Below are 22,647 nucleotides of genomic sequence, written 5' to 3'. Positions count from 1 at the left end.
CCAGATTTGCTTTTATTTATCATTATTATTTGTCTGTATTACTGTATCACCTCAGAGTCCCAGCTGGATACAAACCCTACACTGTCCCTCTCCCTCAAAGCTTACTAAGGGGAGCTTAGATTGTAAGATGGGTCAGGGATAAAGAAACTTAGATGGAGCTCTGGAGAGCTCTCCCTGGCTCATCCACCATTACTTTTTTTGGCATCTTGTGAAGAAAATGCCGTATTTTTCTACCACATTGGGTGCATAGCTGATTGCATGATGGGAAGTAACTGCATTTTGATCACACAGGAAGTGCGTGTCTGGTCTTAGAACAAGATGTGCTCCATCAGACAACGGGCTGTGCAAACAGGTTTCACCATCTACAATTGCTTACGCATGTATTATGTGATGGAGAGCGATTGCCCCTGGTCACACGATAGACACGTGTGGTGTGGCCAGGTTCCAAGACTCCTACCCTGTAGACAGGATGTAGTAGGTAGGTACTCATGGAGCAAAAGGTTGACGGTGAAACAAGTTAGGAATATGATGGTTTCAGCCCACTAGCAGCTGCATTTTGTCAAAGTTCTGAAGATCTTTTGGCAAATGAGTATGTTAAGAAAGGATGCGATTTATTTTTATTTCTTAGGATATAAATTAAAACTTTTTTCAGCTTCTTGGAGAAAATGCATGTCTAAAGTCGTGCAAAGCCAATCTCAGAACTAAACCAGAGGAAAAGTGAACAGACACTTGGTACAGGTTGTTTAAATATCTGGTTACAGGAAGGGAGATTTCAACCCACTTTCTTTAGTCTTGAGGTCTTGTAAAAACTCTCATACCTTTGAGGCTGTGTTATGCTTTAGAGCATTAAGCAGTACTGTACTTTCTCGTGATCCATTCAGGGCATCCCTTAATTGTATTAACTCCTTTCAGCCAACCCTTTTCTTTTGCCCCTAAAAAGCACACTTGACAGTCTTGTACATCACCAAGACAGATGTCCATGCAGCAGGAACTTTATTTATAAAGGATGGATGAGACATGAATGTCACACTTCTTTTAAAAAGTTTAAATTAACTAATCAACTGGTGAAAACTGAACAGGTAATACTATTTACACAGGACAATGCTCACCTTCCTTCCCAAAACTTAAAGTGAGTTCTCACCCTGAAACAAGGACAATGAGATGTAGAAACACACTGATTTCTAGCAGTTATCTTGTAAACAGTGATATAAGTCTTTCAAACTTACAGAACTTATTTTTTCCTCAATAAATGAACCTAAATTAGCTCTTTGGCATAGTCATGCTGATGTCTGCATTTTGAGGCCAGTACTGTAATGGACTCAGCAACCCAATGACATTTCATCAGTATAAAATCAATGATCCTCCCACTGGCGTATCCAACAAGAAAGGACTGCCCAAATATTCGATGTCTTCTGAGAACGCCTATACTCATCCTTCCTGCACCTGGATGGAGTGGTGTTAACAACGATTATATAAAGACAAACAGGAAGTTTGCAACTTGAAGGGTATTTCCAAAAAACTAGACAAAGAGTGTGATCACTGACTTCACATTTAGAGCATACAAAATACTGTGATGCCTGGTGCCATTCTAGAACATGGTTTTAGATTTTCACCTGGATTCTTCAGAGATGTAGTGTCCATTTTCTTACTCCTTTGAAGCACCTTGGCAAGAAAATATCCCCATAAAGTGTATTGGGAGTGTTTCAGAACAGTCTCATCTGCTGTACTGAGTGCACTGGGCCCTGCTTGAAGTCTGCAGCCAGTGCAACAATTTAATCAGAAAACACCATTGTTCTAGGTGTAATAAGTCACTTGCAGGTCAGTCTCACTATCTGACCTCTTCAGTTACTCAAGGTAATTTCAGTTGCAAGTTTAAATGTTCAGAACTCCTTTTAAAATCTACTTTCTTGACACTCTTCCTTATGGTAATAAAAGCAGACATATAATTATGCTTCTATCCCAAGAGTTCTGTATCACAAACTATCCAGAGTATGGCACCTGTTCCAAAAATTAAGGCTCCAACTGAGTTCCCGCTATTAAAGAAATACACTTTACAAATCTTCATATAAAAAGCCTACCTGGATCAATCAACAGCAGCATACTACAAAGGTCTAACAACTCCTGTTGCCTTGTGCCAACTGTTAGATAAATAAGAATTGTAAAACATCATCTGCTCCTCAATTTACATTTCCTATTTCTAGAATGTACAAAAAGTCTTCTAAACCCCTTGCTTATGAACTTGCATGTGGTCTTTTTTGCCATAGAAGAAGTGCACTCATTGACCTCCCTTCCGATCCAAAATTATTTCCGCCATGCAGAATAGTAAGTTTTTGCGTCTCTTCCAGGAATAAGGAATGACTTCCATTAGACAATTAAATTAGAAAAGTCATTTCAATGTTTGGAAATATGAGCGTAAATTGTCTGATTAGATCTCATTCTAATAAACAATGGGAAAAAGCCCTGTTTCTGTCCAGAAAGCAGAGCCTCTCAAAAGTCATTTCATGAGATGGTGGCAATTAGTCTCTTGCAGCGTTCAGGAAATGTGTCTCTTTTCAGTTAAATATGTCGTCCAGTCAGGAAAAAAAGCGGTCTGTCCTCTTTTGCGTTGGCAGTCTGGAATTCATCCCGCAGTCGGAACTGCCATTCATCTTCCAGCTCTAGCCGGACAACAGTCTGGCGAAGAGAATTGCGATCTTGACAGATCACACACAGGGTGGCACCTAAGCAAACAGTTGAAAAGAAACCCATGGTGAGTATCACCCCCTTTGTTCTCAGGTCACCCAGCTCCCACCACCACTTCAGCATGTAGAACTCCACCACTGTCACAACAAGAGTTACACCTGGACTTGGGAGAAAACTAAGACACTCACATAGGACGGAGGAGAGCTATGTTCAGCTCCCTGTTTATCAGCATCTTCTTGTGTGACTTCAGGTATCTAATATTCATCTAGTGACCAGGACTAACCATGCCTTCCCTACTCTTGAGGGTAAGGATGGGTAAAATGGTCAGGTGTAAGAAGGTGATGACAGGTCCTGGCAGAAGACAACATAAAGCCCGACATCCATTACTGTTTTAGCCCTGCTGATCATCACCTTGTCGAGTGAGACCCTCACCCAGCCAAACACACTGCAAGTCAATCACCATGACGGCTGACTGAGGTCTTTGTGCTTTCTGACCAGAAATGGTCGAAACATGTCCTTAAAAGTAATCACAGACTTCAGTGCTTTTTGGAATGGTAGAGTAACATGTTGGCAAAGAAGAATCTGGTCTGTACCAGAATGCCAAAGTAAGAAATATCATGTTTTCGTAAACAGTATCAACTGTGTTGACTGGCACGCTGATACCCGTTTAACTTGCAGGCATGATTTCCTGGCTTCTGAGAAAAGTGCTCAATTAAGAGGAAATAATTACCTTGCCAGCATTCAATAATCTGAATGAGAGATGGTGAGATAAGTTGAAATACCCAAGACAAAAAAAACCCCAACCCTGAGAACATTAATAAAAGGAAACAAGACAGACAGCCATGTGGCGTTTAATGCTCATGTGACAAGTTAGAAAACCAAGTAGACTGCCAAGGGAGACGGAGAAGTCCGAAATCACATACACTTTGTGCTACACACTATAAAAATTGTCTGGTTTAGGCAAAATGAACTTGACTGAGAGTCTGTGGTGACTCAAAAAATGCAGTACAAAAGCACTACTTTCATTTGCAGTTACGCTGATAGCCTTGTGAGAGAAACTACAGGCTGATTAAAAAGCAGGCACTGCTCCAGCACAAGCACAGACAGTCACTCACGTGGCTTCAGTCACGTGGGAAAAGCACTGTGTACCCCAATTTGCACCTTGCTGCAGACACCTACGGGAAACTGCATTAACTGGAACAAAGAACACAGCAGTTCATAACAACTCTGCCTGTTTCAAGAAGGCACATGCCACAGTGTTCTTCCTCCAGTGACAGTTACTGGTGTGAGTGAACAAATCCCCAGAGCGCAAGATGCCTAAGGCGGTAGCAGAACAATTCGAAAGAAGTTTCACAGAATCATAGAATCACAGAATGGTTTGGGTTGGAAGGGACCTTAAAGACCATCTAGTTCCAACCCCCCTGCCATGGGCAGGGACACCTTCCACTAGACCAGGTTGCTCAAAGCCTCATCCAGCCTGGCCTTGAACACTTCCAGGGATGGGGCATCCACAGCTTCTCTGGGCAACCTGTTCCAGTGCTTATTGCAGTGTGACTGCCCTCAATACAGCTGGAAGTTATTTGTCCCCACTGCTATCCACCATCAGGACTACATGGAGAAACTGGTTATTAGGAATACATTTTAAACAAGCCAGTTTCTATTTCCAAGGATGATAAATGGATTTTTATGGAAGCTTGTCCATCATCCATTTTCAGTCAAAAATTAGAAAACCTGCAAGAGGACAATAGCTAAATGCTTCATACATAAACCTTAGATACTCAGTTTCCAAACATATAGTAAGGAGTTATGCATACACACTAGGCATGATGACATAGATCCAACATCCTCCCCACTCAGAAATCTACCAGTTATATACCAGTTTACTCCAGTATAAAGCCACCATGATCAAGCATCAAAGATGGGTGGGACGTATAGAGTCAAATACAAATACATGCACATATATGCAAGTGTATTTTATAAAATACATTTTTCCCCAGGTTCCCAGAGACTGGGTCATATAATTCCCTGTAATAAAATCATTGCAGCTCACCTTTAAGAAAATGAAACTTCTTCAAAAAGCTAGCTACAACAAAGGAGTCACAGAGATACAGGAGAAGACCACTGAATGTCAAACCAGAAGAACTGATATTCAGAGAGTGAGGCCGAGAACTCACGTAGCAAACTGCAATCTGATTGGAAAAGGGAAAAAAAATTAACATTTTTCAAACTTCTATAAAAAGCTAAGGCTTGATATCAAGCTTTCAGTATTTGCACCTGATTCAAATTCAGACTTGCTTCCCATCTCCAATATTGTGATCTTTGTATTTCCTTCCCAAACATCCCTCTGCTTACTAAAAATCTACATTAAAGCACTATTCATACCTATGCATTAGTCATTACTATTCATTTCTACTATTATGACAAGGTTCAGCTATGATAGGGTTTGAAAGGTGCAGTAACAATACCTCCCACAACCATAATGCTGTGACCTGCCCAGCAGTTTACCTACTCATGAATAAATACACTAACTGTGCAGTTGGATGCAAAAAGAACCCTTTAGAACTGCCTAATATTTACATTATGATAGGATTACTCAAGTCAGTGGAGTTGTACATATACATAAATGCACGAGGTTTCCTCTTATCCAGTTTGTTTTCATGGTTACTTCCCAAATCCACTAGGAACTGGGAATATTTATAGCTCTCTTTCAGGATCTATAAATTTAAATTAAGCAATCTCGCACACAAGGCTTTGTTTCCAAAGCGCCGTTGTACAACTTATTTGGGGCAGACCCTCATCTGGCATAAATCAGGATCAGTGGTGGATGGTTGACCCACAGCAACTGAGACTCTGGTGCAGGGAATGTACTTATCCATATTCCTTCAATCCTATGGTATCATATTCCAGCTCAAGTAATGATTCCAGAACCAAACTGAACTCATTTCGTGTGCTGGATGGGTTAGAGCTGAAAGGACACAATGAAAGACAGTAACAGTACAGCGCCCTTCCACAGCGTTTGCTTTTCCAAACAGGGTGGGAACATAGACCTGTAAGAGCTCAGCCAGAAGGGAAATTAAAAGATATAGTTCAAAACACTCTGGGAGCAGCATATATGGGAAGATCGTTACACAGCTGTTTTGGTAGAGAAGTTCAGTAAATCCAGCAAGACTGAATTTAATTTAGTATTCAAGTCAGGTGAAAAGATAAAAACAGTTTCTCTCCCCTGAACACCACTACCTAGGGATCATGTTGCTATCTGACCTACATTTGAGTTGAAGTATGACCTTGGCTTTAGATCCAAACTCATCAGCGAGCCAACAGCTCCTGAGATCTAATGTCAGCTTCTCCTGTTCTCACTGTTCCCTTGATATTTGCTTCTCTGCCTCAGCTTATCAGTCAAAAGTGAGCTAAACCATTTGTATTCTGAAGTGCTTTCTAAGGGCTAGCTTCCACTCTTGTGGAAGAAATTTGCTGTAGGAAGGGGCAGATTATAGCAGACTGAGAAAACAGTTCTTAAAGAAAAATGTGCTCTGTGTTAGTTCAAAATCTAATATAATTCACAGACTGTACTAGCATTTAGGACAACTCTGGTATTATTCTTCATGTACTTTATTTGAAGACTCTAATAATATCTCTATGGGACTAAGAATTTGATTTTAACATTATGGGGATCTACACCTGATTCTTCAAAGGCTGTGTAACTATTATTAAGGAATGCATCAACAAACTCATCCAAAACATAGCCTACACATTTCTAGAGCTGCTTGAAGAGTATTGTGTTTAGTACCTGTGGTCCTAAGTTAAGGTAACAGTCCACAGACAGCACTGGATGGCTATAATTCTTCAGTGAGAGAGGGAAGAAGCGATGGCTGTGGTACTGGAGGTATTTTTCAAGGAGCAACTGAGCGGGTGCTGCCAAGAAGGTATGCTTGCTGTCAGGAGCACAAATGTACTGAGCAGGAGAGATTGACACTGGTGTGTCAGATACCTACGAGGAAAAAATATTTTTGTTACAGGTCAATCCTGATCGATCAAGTTGTATTTACCTGAATTTTGGCTTGTACAAAATATCTCTATCCTAGAAAGCCAAGACTCATAAAAGAAGCAATGTCATTCAGCCAAAAACATCTACTAACAAAAAACTTTCAGAGTTTCACAGAATATATTTCTAGTTATAGAGCCTTTGAGGTTTCTTCTTTGAACGCAAAGTACTCCTATATATGAAGTCATGAAAACGAGCAATTCAATATCTGTAGATAAAAAACTCATATTGAATGGTTACTTGGATCGTAAAGAGACACTTCGGGTGTTTTTAAAAGTTTTAAAGTAAAATTATTAAGGAAATTACAAGGAAAGATGCATTTATGCCAAGAATATTATGGACTTCATAACTAACTAACTAAATAAATAAATGACCCCCAGGTGGCAGACATGCCACATTACTGGCAACTAGGGACCATACAATCACAGAATGGTTAGGGTTGGAAGGGACCTTAAAGACCATCCAGTTCCAACCCCCCTGCCATGGGCAGGGACACCTTCCACTAGACCAGGTTGCTCAAAGCCTCATCCAGCCTGGCCTTGAACACTTCCAGGGATGCGGCATCCACAGCTTCTCTGGGCAACCTGTTCCAGTGCTTCACCACCCTCTCCGGGAAGAATTTCTTCCTGATACCTAATTTAAATCTACCCTTTTTCAGTTTAAAACCATCACCCCTTATCCTGCCACTACAGGCCCTTGTAAAAAGCCCCCCTCCAGCTTCCTCGTAGGCTCCTTTAGGTACTGGAAGGCTGCTTACTGTGATATTGGGGTACAAAACCAGAAAACAGATTTGTAACAATGAAACAGAGATCTTGGTTCCCACCTTAGACTTAATGTGGAAGGACCGTTGTCCTCCTACTGCTATTTGCTTTTTCATGACACTGAAGTGATTGAACCGACAGATGAGGAGGCCAGCACTGTGGACACGCAAGTTGAAGTCAACATCATCACATGTGAATCTGCAAAAAATTAAATCACAGCAGTTCAGAGGAATGTTTCTCATCACATACTAACAAGTATAAACACTCAGCACCACAGAAAGGACAGGTGTCAAACAAACAGGTGTCAAACTGACCCTCCATCAGCGCCTGTCAGTCAGGGAAAGGGGCTTCAGCTTTGTAATACTAAAGTAGGGTAGAGTGACTTCAAAAAGATCACAATGAGGGAGGGAGCCCACAAAAGGACCAGAAACAGCAGAAAATGGAAGGAGAAAGGTAGTAAATTGCCAGGGGAAAAACCTGGGAGTCAAAATGGTTTTTTTGCCTTTTATTACAATAATGCAGTCATAGAAAATAGTTACACATGTTAATAACCCAAATAAGGTCAAAGAAATTCATTTGTTTGACTTCCAAGGAAATGGATGAGGCCCTATTTTTGATTTGTCAAATGCACAGAGGTCTCTGACTACTCACTTTTCCCTTAGAATAGAAATATTCAGTAAATTTTTCAACGATCCTCTACAGAAATAATGTCATTTTACATTAGAGCCAAAAACTACTTAAAGACAAGGAGTCTTTTCTTAGCACAACAGAACTGCTGAGACTTAGAAATAAATTAAGCAGAATGAGGCCAAACATCCCTGAGCTAAGTCTGACCCATTTTAAAAATAAGATGGAACAGAATAAATAGTAAACTTCTAAAGCTGACTAAACTCAAATACTCTGGCCTTTGGAAAATTCAAACTCAGTTCTTTGTTTTGAATGTATAATTACACAGCAAGCAGGATAATTTGCAGAACTGCTGGATTAACATCCAGGGCTTGGATTTAAAAGAGCTGAGCAATTACTACAACAGACAACATCAGTGAGAAACATGGCATTTAGTTATAGGTTTTTTTAATCTTGTCTTTGATCTTAGAAATAATTACGTGGATGTTTGGTATCCCTGACTGTCAGTGTCTCTGTGTCGTGAAACGTACCTTTTTCCTTGCCAGCCCAGGCTGGGAACATCACACAATACTTCAGGCTGAACAGCACCCACAGAGGATTATGGTGACCCACACATGGTTTAAAGACACAAGCAGGAAATAGGTGGTGTGGTCTGGCATCCCTGACATTTTAACACTGCTGCCTGTACTTGTATCATTTTGCTTTATTGTCATTCTCTTCATTAGCCTTTCATAATGCTTCGTAAAGTGACACAGTTAGACAGGCTGGGAGCACAGTTCCGTACTGGGGGATGCACACAGCAAGTTTAAAATGCTCTTTTAAAGTGTCAGGCTGGTGCAGACAGAAATTTAGGTCATCATTTTGTCCACAGAATAATGAAAGCAGAAGTGCTTCCCTGCAGCTATAAGTAAACTTGGACTTCAAAAGACACCTTCTTGAGATAGAAGAGTTCTGAGAAGCTCAGCAACTGATGTTCAGTTATCTAAGGCAAGTCATTTCAGATTACCTGGGGTATCCCATCTAGCTTACCAAAAAACACAGATTTCGTGTCATACCTGTCAGCCCCATATGGATACCTTGCATATTCTGAGGTGCCTGAAGACTGCCCTAAAGGCAAGCGAATCCCACCTGTAGTGATATCTACTCCATTCTGCTGTAATAAATGTTTGTCTCTCAGAAATGGGGCCAAAACTACAGCTTATTTCACATAGTGAATACAGTTCTGGTAACTGTGGTCATACTGTGCATGGCAATATTATAATATGATATATCATATGTAGCACAATAAAGGAAAAAGTGGGATTTCTCAGGCAGATGAATGTGACAAACAGCCACCGATGTTAACAAGGTTCTTTTATTCCTTTCTTCTGGTTGTCCTGATGAGCACACATGCAGCATGCCCAAGTGTGGTGCTACTCAGGGTAACAAGCCCAGCTACATCTCAGTTCCATGTCAGAGCAAGACTCGGTTACGCACCATCCACCCATACACCCGTTTCCTTTGGAAGGAAGTGGAGGTGAGCGGGCGCGGGGGGAGTACAGTGTTTTCCAAAAGGCTGGACTAGCCAGCTGGGGGATTAATACTGCAGGGCACACTGCTGAGCGAGTTTTCTGGTTTATTTGGAATGATGGAAATCAATGTCTTTTTCCAACTGCTGCCAATTTGGGAAGTATTTGAAGCATCATCAAGAAAACAAGATCTGTCTGCATCCCATTAAAAACCTTCCCCAAAAAACAACAGAGCTCTTGTAAAACTTCCTGTATGTGGTTCATTATCTCTATTGGAAGATGCTACAGATTCACTTACCTGTTCTGATTGTACTGCACGTTCTGTGTCAGATCAACATTCAGCATAATGAAATCATGCACGTGGCAGAAGGAGAATGGTTCCTTAATCTCCGCACTGTTGGTTTTACTGGACCATTTCCTCATCCCGATTAAGGCATAGTGAGTAACATTGGGAGTTCCTTCAATGTGTTGCAGAATTTGCTTCAAGGACACATTCCTTTCAGTCCACGTATAGTCTCTACAATAATTACGAAAATATGTTAAAGTATATAGGCAATATTCAAAATATCATTCAGCTGTTCTGAACAGTCAAGAGTAGTTACGAGCATCAGGTAGATAAACTCAGTGTTGTCTTACTTTAACTTCTTGTCTCTCACTCTAATCAAAACTTAAAATTAACTAGTGCTTATGTGGTGGGGACTGGTATGACAGATCTGAAACTTCATCTGGATCTGATGACTTCATCTGGGTTGCTGACTTTGTGCTATAACTTAAGTGCAAATTATAAGATCCTCCTAGCCCACCCCTAGAGTCCACAAATCTCAGTTTTCACTGAGTTTAGTTCTCTTTGAAGGTTTGCTGAAAATTCTGAATAGCACATTCTGGGAACAGATATAAATATCTAGTATAAACAATGTTCTAAAGTAATGAGAACAAAAATACTTCTTTGGGGATTTGGGATCTGATAAAGGAGCCATACAGACTGGGACTGACAAAAGAGCCAGAGAAATTCTTTATGGAGAGGGGGGTGAGGCACTGGAACAGGTTGCCCAGAGAAGCTGTGGATGCCCCATCCCTGGAAGTGTTCAAGGCCAGGCTGGATGAGGCTTTGAGCAACCTGGTCTAGTGGAAGGTGTCCCTGCCCATGGGGACAACCATGGGGGTTGGAACCAGATGATCTTTAAGGTCCCTTCCAACCCAAACTATTCTATGATATGATTCTATGAAATCAGTTGCACAGTTTGCACAGAAATGTCTTTTAGCTTCCTTAGAAAAAATCCTGTGAAACAGTGCATGTGGATGCCCATGCTTGCCTAGTGTAGCAGAGATTGTTTACGGACTGTGAGACCTGCAGTCCAAGTAACTCTAGCTTGAACTGGAGTCAAGCTATAGAGCAAAGGCTGCAGGGCACCTCAGGGGACAGGAATGAGAAACAGGCACTAAACCACATGCTATGCAAATGCAGATATCTAGGAAAAATATATCCTTCGTTAGGCAAATATTATTCTCTGCTAGTACAGGGTGAAAGTTGTACTATATCAAAGGTAATTTCAAAATTGAAATGCATTGAAAGGTAAAAAGAGATCAGCTGAAAGAGCATATGACTTGACTTACCTTTTCCTGTCTCCTGAACAATCGACTTCTACTGCATTCCACATAACACAGGAGTCATCTGAAATGACAATGAAAGGCCAAATATCCTGGGGTTTTATCCCCAGCTCCTCCTGCCGATTTCGTTCAAGCTCCAAGTTATGATAAGACAACTCTTTTATCAGGAAGTGGGCAGCACCTGAAACCAAGGACATAACCGTCAGACTAAAAGTAGGGGCAGAAATTGCTTTTCACTTGGAAGCCTTTTGAAATTAATATTTCTGCAAACCAGGGTATGAATCACTGTAAAGATTTTAACTCACTAACACCCCCAAGAGCCAACTTATTTTGTCACTTACCAAGCGACTTACAGGACACAACTGGGAAGCACACAAAATGAAGCCTGACCTCTGTGGCAAAGATCTGCTAGTGCTTTAAGTGTTCAGTGACTGATTCTTTTAACCTGAGAGCTATTTGGCTCCACTAGCATCTCTTCGTGCAAACATCTGGAGGTGCTGATTGACCAGCTGAATAACATGGGTACAATTTCCCCTGACGATCTACACTGAATGTTTGTCACTACTGCTGTCTGTAAGTTGTTTCAGCAATAAAAGCAAGGTGCTGAATATTTCACAGATTCTGTATTAGCAGAACCTACCTAAGAGATGCACTTAATCAGTGCATCACTGCCTATGCAAATAGTACACAACGTATTTCCATGAGGAAACAGGAATAGGTAACTCCACCTGAGTTAACACCCTCAGCTCCCTTTAAAATCAACAGAGGAAAGTAAACATTTCTAGGCTGCAATTCATCTGGCTGGTTTCAGTGACCTGGATTAAGTGAATTGCATCTTTGACAGTGTCACATGGTCTTCAAAGAGAATCCAGCTCAGCAGATCAGTTGGGGTAGCTACATGGTGCACATCTACCTGTCACTGATGAGTAAAGTGAAAGGGCCCAAGTTAGGTGTTTGTTAGAACTTCTGTTGTACTTACCTACTCCTGCACTGTTGAAAATGCTCGGAAGAACCAGCATGATGTGGTTGGGCCAATACTTCTTATATATGGCCATTTCATATTCCTTGACAACTAAAACATGCAAATGACTGGCTCCATCCATTGCATGATATAAATTGAAAAGTCCATGTTCATGACGACCAGTGGTGGGAGTAAAAGTTGGGCTTTTTATGTAATCTTCACTCTGTAAATAAAAAGAAGTGTGAGTTTCTGTATTAAGCTGGAGGATGGGCTTGTTCAGCCTGGAGAAGAGGAGGCTCTGGGGAGAACTTATTGCAGCCTTCCAGTACCTGAAGGGGCTACAAGGAAGCTGGGGGGGACTTTTTACAAGGGCCTGTAGTGACAGGACAAGGGGTAACAGGTTTAAATTGAAAGTGGGGAGGTTTAGATCAGATATCAGGAAGAAGGTCTTCATGGAGAGGGTGGTGAAGCACTGGAACAGCTTGCCCAGAGAAGCTGTGGATGCCCCATCCCTGGAAGTGTTCAAGGCCAGGCTGGCTGAGGCTTTGAGCAACCTGGTCTAGTGGAAGGTGGCCCTGCCCATGGCAGGGGGGGTGGAACTGGATGATCTTTAAGGTCCCTTCCAACCCAAACCATTCTGTGATTCTTTGATTCTATGATGTCTAAACAAAGAACCAGACCTTCAGGAGAATAAATCGAATGCCCTGACACTGGAAAAACTGCTACATTTTAAACCAGCTTAAGAGGAAAATAAGCAACCCCTGTAAGGGTTGGGAAAAAGAAACGTAGTTTATTCAACTGGTGAGAGTGCGGTTGACTGGATAGGACTGCTAACCTTGACCTGCCAAGTGCACAAGGACCTTGAGGCTAGATCTGGAAAAGGATTTAGGTCCATATGGCATAAGATAGTAGGAAATATCTCACTCCAAAACTGCAGTACAACTCTTCTGACGGTCTATAAGCCAATCTTGAGTGTATTGAAACCCACTAGGTGCCTCCAAGTTTGATAGTACAGCTTCTGAAAACTCTGTTTCCACAGACATCCAGGCCTGTTCCAGTCTGGACAACTGATTTTAGCCAGGTCATTAAGGACTGAGAATTAAAGTGTGCCTCTTCATAGAGACTCCCCAAAGTACTCACAATTAAACAGTCCAGATTTAAAACTGCCAAAGCACAAAATGGTGGATTTGATGCCAGTGGAATTCACAGAAGGAAATTTAAAGTGGATCAAGACAAATATTTTAGAATAGTTTAATACTCTAGGTTTATATCCCACAGCACCTTTCAAGCTTGCAGCAAGATTGCAGGCACCATATTGGAGCAAGTGAAGAAAAAAAATAAGAAAGGGAAGAATAAATGGTTTTGGCAAAGCCTCAAAGCAGGTCAGCAGCAGGAAAAGAATCCCCAAGGACCCAGTGCACAGTTCTGACTGCCCAGCCAAGCACAGGTTTACTGGGTGAGGAAAAGCAAGAGGCCTCACCCTCACCGTTGCTGCCTGGGTTCTGCCATTTCAAACTTGAACTGGAAATAAAGCCCAAACTGGAGGGTGGTATTGATTGATTATTGTTTATTGGAAGCATTTTATTTCCTCCAGAAGTGCTACCGCTTACTACCATTCCACAAATTGCTTCAGTACTTCAAGCAGTGTCCTGAACAACGCAGAGCTACATCTTTGACATGGATATTAGGAGTCACTCTAAAGGGCAACATCAAGGTTTGCATAGCCTGTCAGATGATTGACCTTACAAAGTGTTTTATACAAGCATGATGTGACTCTCTGGACAGTCTTGAAGCCATGACAAGTGTTTTTTGAGACCCTCATTTTTATAGGACAGCAACTGAGCATTTATGAAGAATAAAACAGAATAATCCTTTGCTTTCCTCTACAGTAAAAAAAAAATCTTCATCTTAGTAAATTCTGTGATAAACAAACTGTGTCTCTGAGGCTCATTGATGAAACCATTCTCACTTTTACATCTTAAACCCATAACCTAAGACCTTTTGCTTTAGATAAGAGCATTTATACCAAAGAATCAACCTTGATAATGAGCAAAAGAAACAGCTTATTGGTGGCTTCACACTTTCGCTTCATGCCGTCCTTTCTTAAATACAAGCTCAGTATCAGGACATCTTCATGTCTCTTGAGAGCTGGACCAGAAGTGTAGAGAATCCTAATTCGACAGATTTTAAAACTGGTGGTGTCCCTCTCTCTAAATACAATTATTCACCTACCTTGTCTGTGACTAGTGGTAGCCTCATGCTTTCCAATTGTCTTCCTGGTTGGCTAAAGACAAAATGGTGCTCTTTTGACTTTGGAATGATAAAATGCAGTTGGATCTCTTCTCCCAGCATAGAATAGGAAAAGGCAAATGCATGCAGAGTGGACTCATAAAGCTGAGGATGGGAAAAAAAACCAGGTAATTCCAGTGGTTAGAGTCAACTACAAAGTCTCAGTGTAGTTAAGACACATTGTAACATTACAAACAGGCTACAGTCACTTACTGTACTGCATTAGATTTTACCTCTTGATTCACGAGGTGCTAAGAAATGCCCCCTATGCTAGAGCATGCACTAAAAATAATATAAATTATTTTATATTGAATATAAACCATGGTTTCAGTTTTGTCTTGCAGATGAGACTGATACTTCCAGGCCACTCCCAGCTTTCAGGAATACTGACACATTAAAAACGGTATTTGCATTGTTATACCTTCTTCCTGACATTCAAACAGGCCAGAAATTGGAGGGTTACTCTGAGTAGTAACAGTCCGTACGCCACATACAGACTACTCTATGCTGGACTACTCCTGTATCGGAAGTAGCACCTTTTACAGCTACTCAGGTGAAAATGTAAGCAAGTCCCAGTGGGAAAACTTTACTGGGAAAGTAGTTTTATCTGGTAGTATACATGAAGAATGCAGATTACAGCACTGAATAAGCTACTGTAAATGAGGCAAGGATCAGTTCTCTGATGTCCCCAAACCTGCAGTCTGGTCAAGGCAGGCAAACCTCAAGAAATAACAAAATCTGTAAATCAGCTCGGTTTAATACATACATACAACTTCTAAGCCAATTCAAATACAGTGAGTGTACACAAAACTGTGTTTGGGTTGTGTCTGCTCCAGTTGCTAATCTGCAAAGTACTATCTGGAAATGTTTACCTGGTACCTGGGATTGAAACCCATATACTGATGACACTGTTCACAGTGATGGTAGGTGTTATATGCTGCATACTTGGACAATCTCATCCTAGTTGTTTGACGGCGTGTATACGTATCCTCCTGCCTCCTGCTCACTGATTTATCTATTAAAAAAGAAACAAATACAACATACATTCAAGGCCAGAATGTATTCCCTTCTGACAAGATGTTTCTGTCACTGCAGGTGCCTTCTAGGAAGAATGGCAGGATTAAATAAATGTAGTACAAACGAGGAATTCATTCTGAGCATAAAACGTTTTATAAAAAGTTACGTACAGAAAAGGGGACTAAAATGAAGTATCTGCAAATTCATTATGACGATAATTCTGTACAGATTTCACATAGGCTGAGGTGTTAGCAAAGACAGATTATTAATATCATTATTGTTGCTGTTGAGTTGGTTGAATACTACTGGTTGCATGCTTGCAACAGTAATAAAGAGTACAAAAGAGTCTTATGACAGACATTTGCCATTCTGTGATGTACATCATTGTAGATTATGTGAAATGAACTTGGCAAATTTAGTGATGTTGCTCTTTAGTGAATACCCACATTTAAAATAAGGGTCTCTGCTGTGGGAGACAAAAGGAAGATGAGATGTAATTTCTGCCGAAAAGGACTTGTGGTATGTCATCTGGCCAAATCTTTCACTCAGATTTTCAGCATAAGATCAGGTTGTTAAGGTTCTTTTGTCTTATCAAGTTTTGAAAATCACTGAGTGGAGTTCCCACAGTCTCTCTGGGGAACCTGCTCCATGGTTTGTCCACTTTTATCCTGGAAATACCCTGGCATCACCATGATGTTGGCCAGCTCCCTGAGCATGCTTGGATACATCCTACCCAGTCCCATTGGCTTGTGTACGTCCTAATGGCTAATTCAGAGACTAATTCACACTTCAATACTCCGGGAATCTAGATCTGGACATATGCACCTAAACCCAAACACTTTTAAGTACATAAATAACTTTACCCGGTTAAGTCACTCCTTTGCTACAGAGTAGGACAATGCTACTACATAAAATCACTCAAATGCATGAGTTTATTGTGGAATCGAAGCTTGTTTAATGAAAGACTACCTTTGTAATATTCCATAAACATTTATAAGGCTCATACTCTGATGCTCCATCTGGTAATCTTCAAATCTTTTATCGTTATTACTCAGTCAAGTGCAATTCTGATATTTTCACTCTACTTAAAAGTTTAACAGGATTCTGACATTAAAAACAAATAAATACATATCTGTGTACCAATCTGGATTTTTCAAATTCTAACCTTCACTGTTTATAGTCTGAAGCTTTGAACAAATCAGACTTGCATCTTCATATTTCGGGTCATGGATAGTGTAGTCAAAGGGCACCTTCTTAAATGTCTCCAAATCTGGCCACATATCTCCCGGCTGATGGCAGTATTGATCAGATTCTTCTTTTATGTCTATGATATTATTGAAAAATAAGAATTCATGTAATTAAAAAAAAATTAAGCACTTTATATTGCTATAGATGGGTTTGTTATGCCTATTATTCCTGCATTTTTTTTTTAATCATTCTGAGGAAGCAATATTATTATGCATCAAGACCTGCACCTTTGAACAAATGTACCTCATACCTCAATGCAGTTCTGGCTTTTACACCTTTGTTACCAATTTACTGGAGCAGTGGTGGGATGATGATGAAAAGAATGTCAGGCATCTGGCAAGGATGATCTACCTGCATCCAGGCATTTGGAGTCTTTCCACTGACTGCCACGTTTATGAACTCAGTTAAGGAAAGATACATTATTCTCACTGAGGAATAGAAGGCCTTTTAAAACTTTAGAAATTGCAGTATTAAGTACAGTGCAGAGTTAAAGGAAAATGCCCCTTTTAGTGGTAAGACTGGAGCAATCAAAGATAATTCACCCTAGGGTAAGAGGGAAACAGTAAATGGTACTGGTATAATGTGCAAAGAAATCATGCCTTTTTCTGAAACAGGTTAACTGACATAAAAACCCAGATGTACACAAGTCCTTACAAAATACTCTTCTACCTTTTCAAGAGGATGAAAGGTCTGACAAGAATAAAATGGACAGTAGCAAAGAGTTTGAGGTCAGCTGGCAGCTGTTGTAAAGAGCCATAACTCCATGTCTGTGAGTACAGGCTAAAGGATTATTTACAGCAGGTGAGACACCCTGTCTTTTGGCACCCAAAATAAATACGAAACTCAGGTGGAATTTGTCAGACAGTGAAATTATCTTCATGCCACAGCTGTGAGTTACCTCTAAAATCCTGTCTAAAATATAAAGAATTACTTTCACAAACCTCTCCCCTAGCAGACTGGTCACCTTTTCCACCAGTTTTGCCATAAACCTTGGGGGGTAGCTGCCTGTTTCTCAAGCAGGAAGACTCCTGGGTGCTGTCCAAAAAGCCCTCAGACAGGAGCTGGGTCCGACAGAAAAGTGACTGAACAGCTCCCAGCCAGGGTCTGAGGGAGGCAGCCAGCAGGCAGTAGCACCTACCCGAGACTCCACAGCTGACTGTGGGCATGCTCCTGGTGCAGAATTACACTTAACCCATAAAATATGACCCATATTTTTCTGTGTAATACAGCCCTTAAGTACAGAAATACATCTGGAAACACAGGGCAGTAATATACTATAAATAAAGGAAGTTTGGACTATAATTAACTCTCAGAGAGCAGGAACTGATTTCCTCCCTCATGTAGTCTCATGTACTCAGAAAATATGACATTGCTCCTCATGGTACAAATCTGCCAGAATTTCACTGATTCTTTTTATATACTTAAACGCAAAAGTTCATTCCAATTCTAAACTCAAACCCAATGGCTGGATATCATTTAATATACCTAAATGCTGCTGATTACTTCCCAAGAGAAACAGAGGTATGTGGTTTTCTTACTGAGAAGGCAGCTAAACTCTAAATGATGAGTAAAATAATATAATATTCCTCATATCAGCTGAAGATCACAAAAATTTTCTTAAAATATTTCAACGATGTAAATTAATTGCAAAGATGAATGGCATAGAATATACAGACAACTACTTTTCAGTTTAACATAATTTTCTACAGTCTCCAGAAGCAAATGTTTTTATATCAAGAACTTACTATTGTTGATTTCTTCCTCATCATAAACATCCACTTCTGTCAGTCTGATCAGCATTCGGGACAAAATACTGAGGAACTGCAGATAGGCCCCAGTTTTCCCTATCTGTAAACATATAAATTAGAAAAGACAAAATTAAACTTTCATTTTTCAACATGTCACTTTTCCACATATCTGGAAATTGCAGCTGCAGTGAAACCAAATATTAATACCCAGCATTTGCATATCCCTGTATTTGCATTTCCTTGGCATAAATGAAATGCTTAAATGCTCAACAGTTTTGCTGGAAGCTAGTTCAGAAAATGGATTTTATATCACAGGTCTAATTACAGAACCACCGATGAGACCTCCCTCTCCTGATGTTTCTACACAGGCAGTGAACCTTGAAAAATCCATACACGCTCAAAAAATGTTGCAAAAGAACTCCTTAGACTACAGGATAACTGAAGAATTACCTCAACCCTTTCGTATTTGCATCATTTACCAGGACACTGCTATTGAAGCACAGTGATTATCTGAAGAACAAAGTGGCATGCATGCATCTATAGAACTTGGGCAGGCCACTTCCACCCCTGCAGGGCATGGCATATGTAACAATGTGTTGTTCCACCTCTTGTGCTGAAAATACATTATTTCCCTCCCACTGTTTTAAAATTACCTTTTAAAAGTCCATTTTAAAATTATCTTAAGATTATAACTTTCCCCTTTCTTTTTTACCCCACCAACGCACTATATACACTGTCTCTTCGTTATGCCAAATTCTATTGCTGCCCTTTCACAGCTTTTTCAGCTGAAAGGTGTAAGCCAAGGCAATGATTTACTCAACGGATTTTTCTGTGTCTTCCACATAAAGTTGCTGATGATAACACCAAGTAAATAGTGCCATATTTAAGCAGACAGCATTACAAGCCATTACACTTGAACAGGGAGAAGTACACAAGAGGTTCCAATGACAAAAGAGACCTAAAACCTCATGTCATCCTCACGGGAGAATGAACATGCCTCAGAGTGGCACCAACGTCCAGTTGACAACTTAAGACTAACATCACACCTGCAGTTGGGAGCTTGATGTAGATCAGTTATGACACATTCTGCTGCAACTATCTGATCTCACAAAGTGGTACCAGAGTTTGGACTGAGTCTATCTTACTCCTGAATTCAAAACCGAGCTTCCCTGCCATTACTGCTAGTACATGTCAGGTGTTGAATTACTAAATATAGTATTGAATTTACTATTTTCCATGTATGTCAGTTGAAATTTTCATTTTCTCTCAACATTTGAGAAAAACAGGCTTTGAAGCAGAAGCAAGAGTAGGCAAACATTTGTTTTGGTCAAATTTCAGTATGTGTTGCTCTTAATAAATCAGGCTGCATTTTAAACAGTTGCTTGCCAAGGGTGGGAAAGGGTACCGTTAACTCTTGTTCAGGGTCAAATAAGCCTTCTAGGTACAACATGGTAGACCGTGTGTTAGCACACAACTCGGTTATCCAGAAGTAACATAGAAAAAAAGAGACTTTGAGTAAAGGAAATGATAGCATAGACAACAGTCAGTCCACAGGCCAGATATTTCTAACTCCCAGCCTGGGTTTTTATGTAAAATCCATTGAGACTACTGAGAATCTTTCTACTGACCCTGGAACAAGGTTCTAAACTTGGCTGAAATGGCTATTTATTTGACAGCTAAACAAAACCAACCTATCTTCCCACATCTGAGGCAAACCTAACAGTACTTTGTTCTAGAAGAACATATTCAATGTTTTCTCTCAGGTCTGAGATTACTTTTATATGCCTTTATGAACATATTATTTTAAAGTGCCTCTGATCATCATTTTGTTAAACACAGGGTGACCTGACAGATTTAACAGTTCCCTGATTTCAAACAAATAAGAGATCAATTGTCAGAAGTATACGACCTGTTCCCTTGATATCAGGTATCTACGTGAAAAATTAAATCCTAATCAGTTTGAAGTATATACATAGAATTGTCAACAGAACAGCAGGCTGAAAGCCTTACTCTTCTGTTCTGGTAACCACTTAAAACTTGTATTATATACATGTAAAATCATGTATTTTTTGTTCCCTGAGGAACCAGTCTCCACCAATGGTATTCAACAATGTATCTGGGAGCGACTAGGCTACTACTACGTGGTATTTAGACAAAAGGTATCAGTTAATTGACTCAGGTATACACAAAGCTGTAGCATCAGGAGTCAAAAATGTTGGAAACCACAGGACTACAAATGCCAGTCCCTAACCACCAAACTGATACTTGTGATATTCTGTGCATTGTATCTTCCCCTGATGTGAACTTATCTGTCACATAAAAAGTGACCAATACAGTACTGTGAGCTTTATGAACTGTTAGATATTAGCAACACTGTATGTAAAATGCTGGTGGGAACATGCAGGAATCTCTCCATGTTTTAGGGATGTTTCTCTGACAGGAGAGAGATCAGGCTGAGCGCCCAGCAATATGCACAGCAGAACTCCATTCACTTGCTCAGTTGTCTGCATTTGCTGCTGAAGAAATGAACTGGTGAAACACAAAATACCTTCTCCAGGTCATTTTGAGAAGGTTTTCAAAAACAAAAAAAGAAAATAATGACTTTTCATTTACGATCAACATTTGCTCCAGAAGGGAAGAACCATGAACAACTGAATTTGCAGCATGCCCAGACAGGTAAATGCACCTTCAGAGTTCATTGCATTGTTTTCTACATGTACCATCTCCAGGCAAGATGGAACTGCACAGAGTGTCTTTGTTTGGAAACACTGAAAAGCTGTCAATAAACCGCTTCCACATCACTCCAAAGAGACCTTTCACCACCTGACACCACCCCTCTTTGCAACAGTTTGGGCATCATGGGTAGCTGTAAAGAGATCCTGTAAGCAGGATATGTACAACTTTGAAGCACAAAGCCCCATATTTGCCCATCTTCCATCTCCCAACTGCAACAACATATAAGCTTTGCAAAGAAATTTTAAACTGGTTATATGATTGGGCTGTAGCTTTGCACGTCTTCAGAGAAGCCTAGTACAACGCCGTGTCAATCCTAATTAGTAACTCTGGGTCTAAGCATGATATAATATATTAACAACGGCAACGACTGGTAAGAAAGTACTCTGAGCAAGGTGTTATTCTCCATACCCTGTCTTCGCCCTACACGCAAAAGCTGCAAACAGATTAAAACAATGAAGGAACCTGGAACTGGGCTGCATTTTTACGATTCCCGAAACAAAGGGTACATGAGGGGTGCTGCTACTACAGACAGCCCTATTTCCCAGAAAGAGGTTCCTCAAATATCTGGCAGTGCCTGAGCAGGTAAGGTACTTGGGGGCCAATATTCCCAAATAATGGAATTGTTACTCTAATTTATTTCTAACTACCTGAATTTGGAAGGGGATGTCTGATGAATCAGGCTGGGAAGAGGAAAATCCCAGAAGGCTCAGAAGTAAAAATCTCAAACCTGTGAAAAATTATGATAACTAAGGAATTTGGGGCCTGCAAAGACTTAGTATTTTGGTTTCTACTTTCATCCTTAGTGCAAAAGTAAGAGTAAGTTTACCCTGCAGCTCTTCATTCATGGGAAGTGTAGCTGTGTCTGAGCAAGAGGAAGGAATATGAATTCAAATTGCTCCTGCAGAAAATTCAAAAGGTATGAAGGCCTAATTTTTGTGTCACAGACATACACTACTCCTAAGAGGAGTGGAAAGCTCTCCGAAGATTTTGACCACTGAACTGTTCTTGCCACAGATACCAAGCATAAGCTGAAAACAAACTGTCTGTCTAATAATCTGAGAGGGAAATACTCCAGTCAGAGAAATTACATGTGTGCCTCCACACTTATTCAAGGAAGTGGCATCCAAAAGTGCTGTTCCAGCAGGTCTAACAGTAATGAGTTCCCTCTTTTTAACTTGTTCCAGACACTGCACACCAGGACCAGTAGAAGTATTTTATTATTTTGACATGTTGCTATAAAGTACCATCTGATATCAGTCTTCACATTTGGAGAAATATGGCAAAAAGGGAAGTAATTCCATAAGGCTTTTACATATTCATTTCCAGGTGAGATAGTTCTTCACATACCACAGCAGTAGTTTGCAAACTGTGGTCTGCAAGCCAATGACGATTCACAGCAAACGTGCACATGGTCCACAGA

The 22,647-nt window shown here is 40.4% G+C and overlaps 1 protein-coding gene across 1 annotated transcript in view; it reads right to left on the bottom strand.

The window, feature by feature from the left end:
* Positions 1 to 2,438: 2,438 nt before the first annotated feature.
* GREB1 (growth regulation by estrogen in breast cancer 1) overlaps positions 2,439 to 22,647 on the bottom strand; it is a 57,351-nt gene continuing 37,142 nt past the window's right edge. The window contains exons 21-31 of the mRNA XM_010157111.1: positions 18,489 to 18,591; positions 16,661 to 16,819; positions 15,351 to 15,493; positions 14,422 to 14,583; positions 12,208 to 12,412; positions 11,235 to 11,409; positions 9,919 to 10,137; positions 7,548 to 7,683; positions 6,470 to 6,670; positions 4,733 to 4,871; positions 2,439 to 2,720 (exon numbers count right to left, since the gene is read on the bottom strand). Coding sequence (XP_010155413.1) covers positions 2,557 to 2,720; positions 4,733 to 4,871; positions 6,470 to 6,670; positions 7,548 to 7,683; positions 9,919 to 10,137; positions 11,235 to 11,409; positions 12,208 to 12,412; positions 14,422 to 14,583; positions 15,351 to 15,493; positions 16,661 to 16,819; positions 18,489 to 18,591 — 1,806 coding nt within the window. The 3' untranslated portion in view covers positions 2,439 to 2,556. The remainder of the gene's footprint in view (positions 2,721 to 4,732; positions 4,872 to 6,469; positions 6,671 to 7,547; positions 7,684 to 9,918; positions 10,138 to 11,234; positions 11,410 to 12,207; positions 12,413 to 14,421; positions 14,584 to 15,350; positions 15,494 to 16,660; positions 16,820 to 18,488; positions 18,592 to 22,647) is intronic.

The sequence above is a fragment of the Eurypyga helias genome, unplaced genomic scaffold (assembly GCF_000690775.1).
Source record: "Eurypyga helias isolate BGI_N326 unplaced genomic scaffold, ASM69077v1 scaffold13598, whole genome shotgun sequence".
In the NCBI taxonomy this organism is placed as follows: Eukaryota; Metazoa; Chordata; class Aves; order Eurypygiformes; family Eurypygidae; genus Eurypyga; species Eurypyga helias.
The sequence above is the reverse complement of the archived record's forward strand: the minus strand, read 5'-3'. Positions and strand labels throughout refer to the sequence as shown.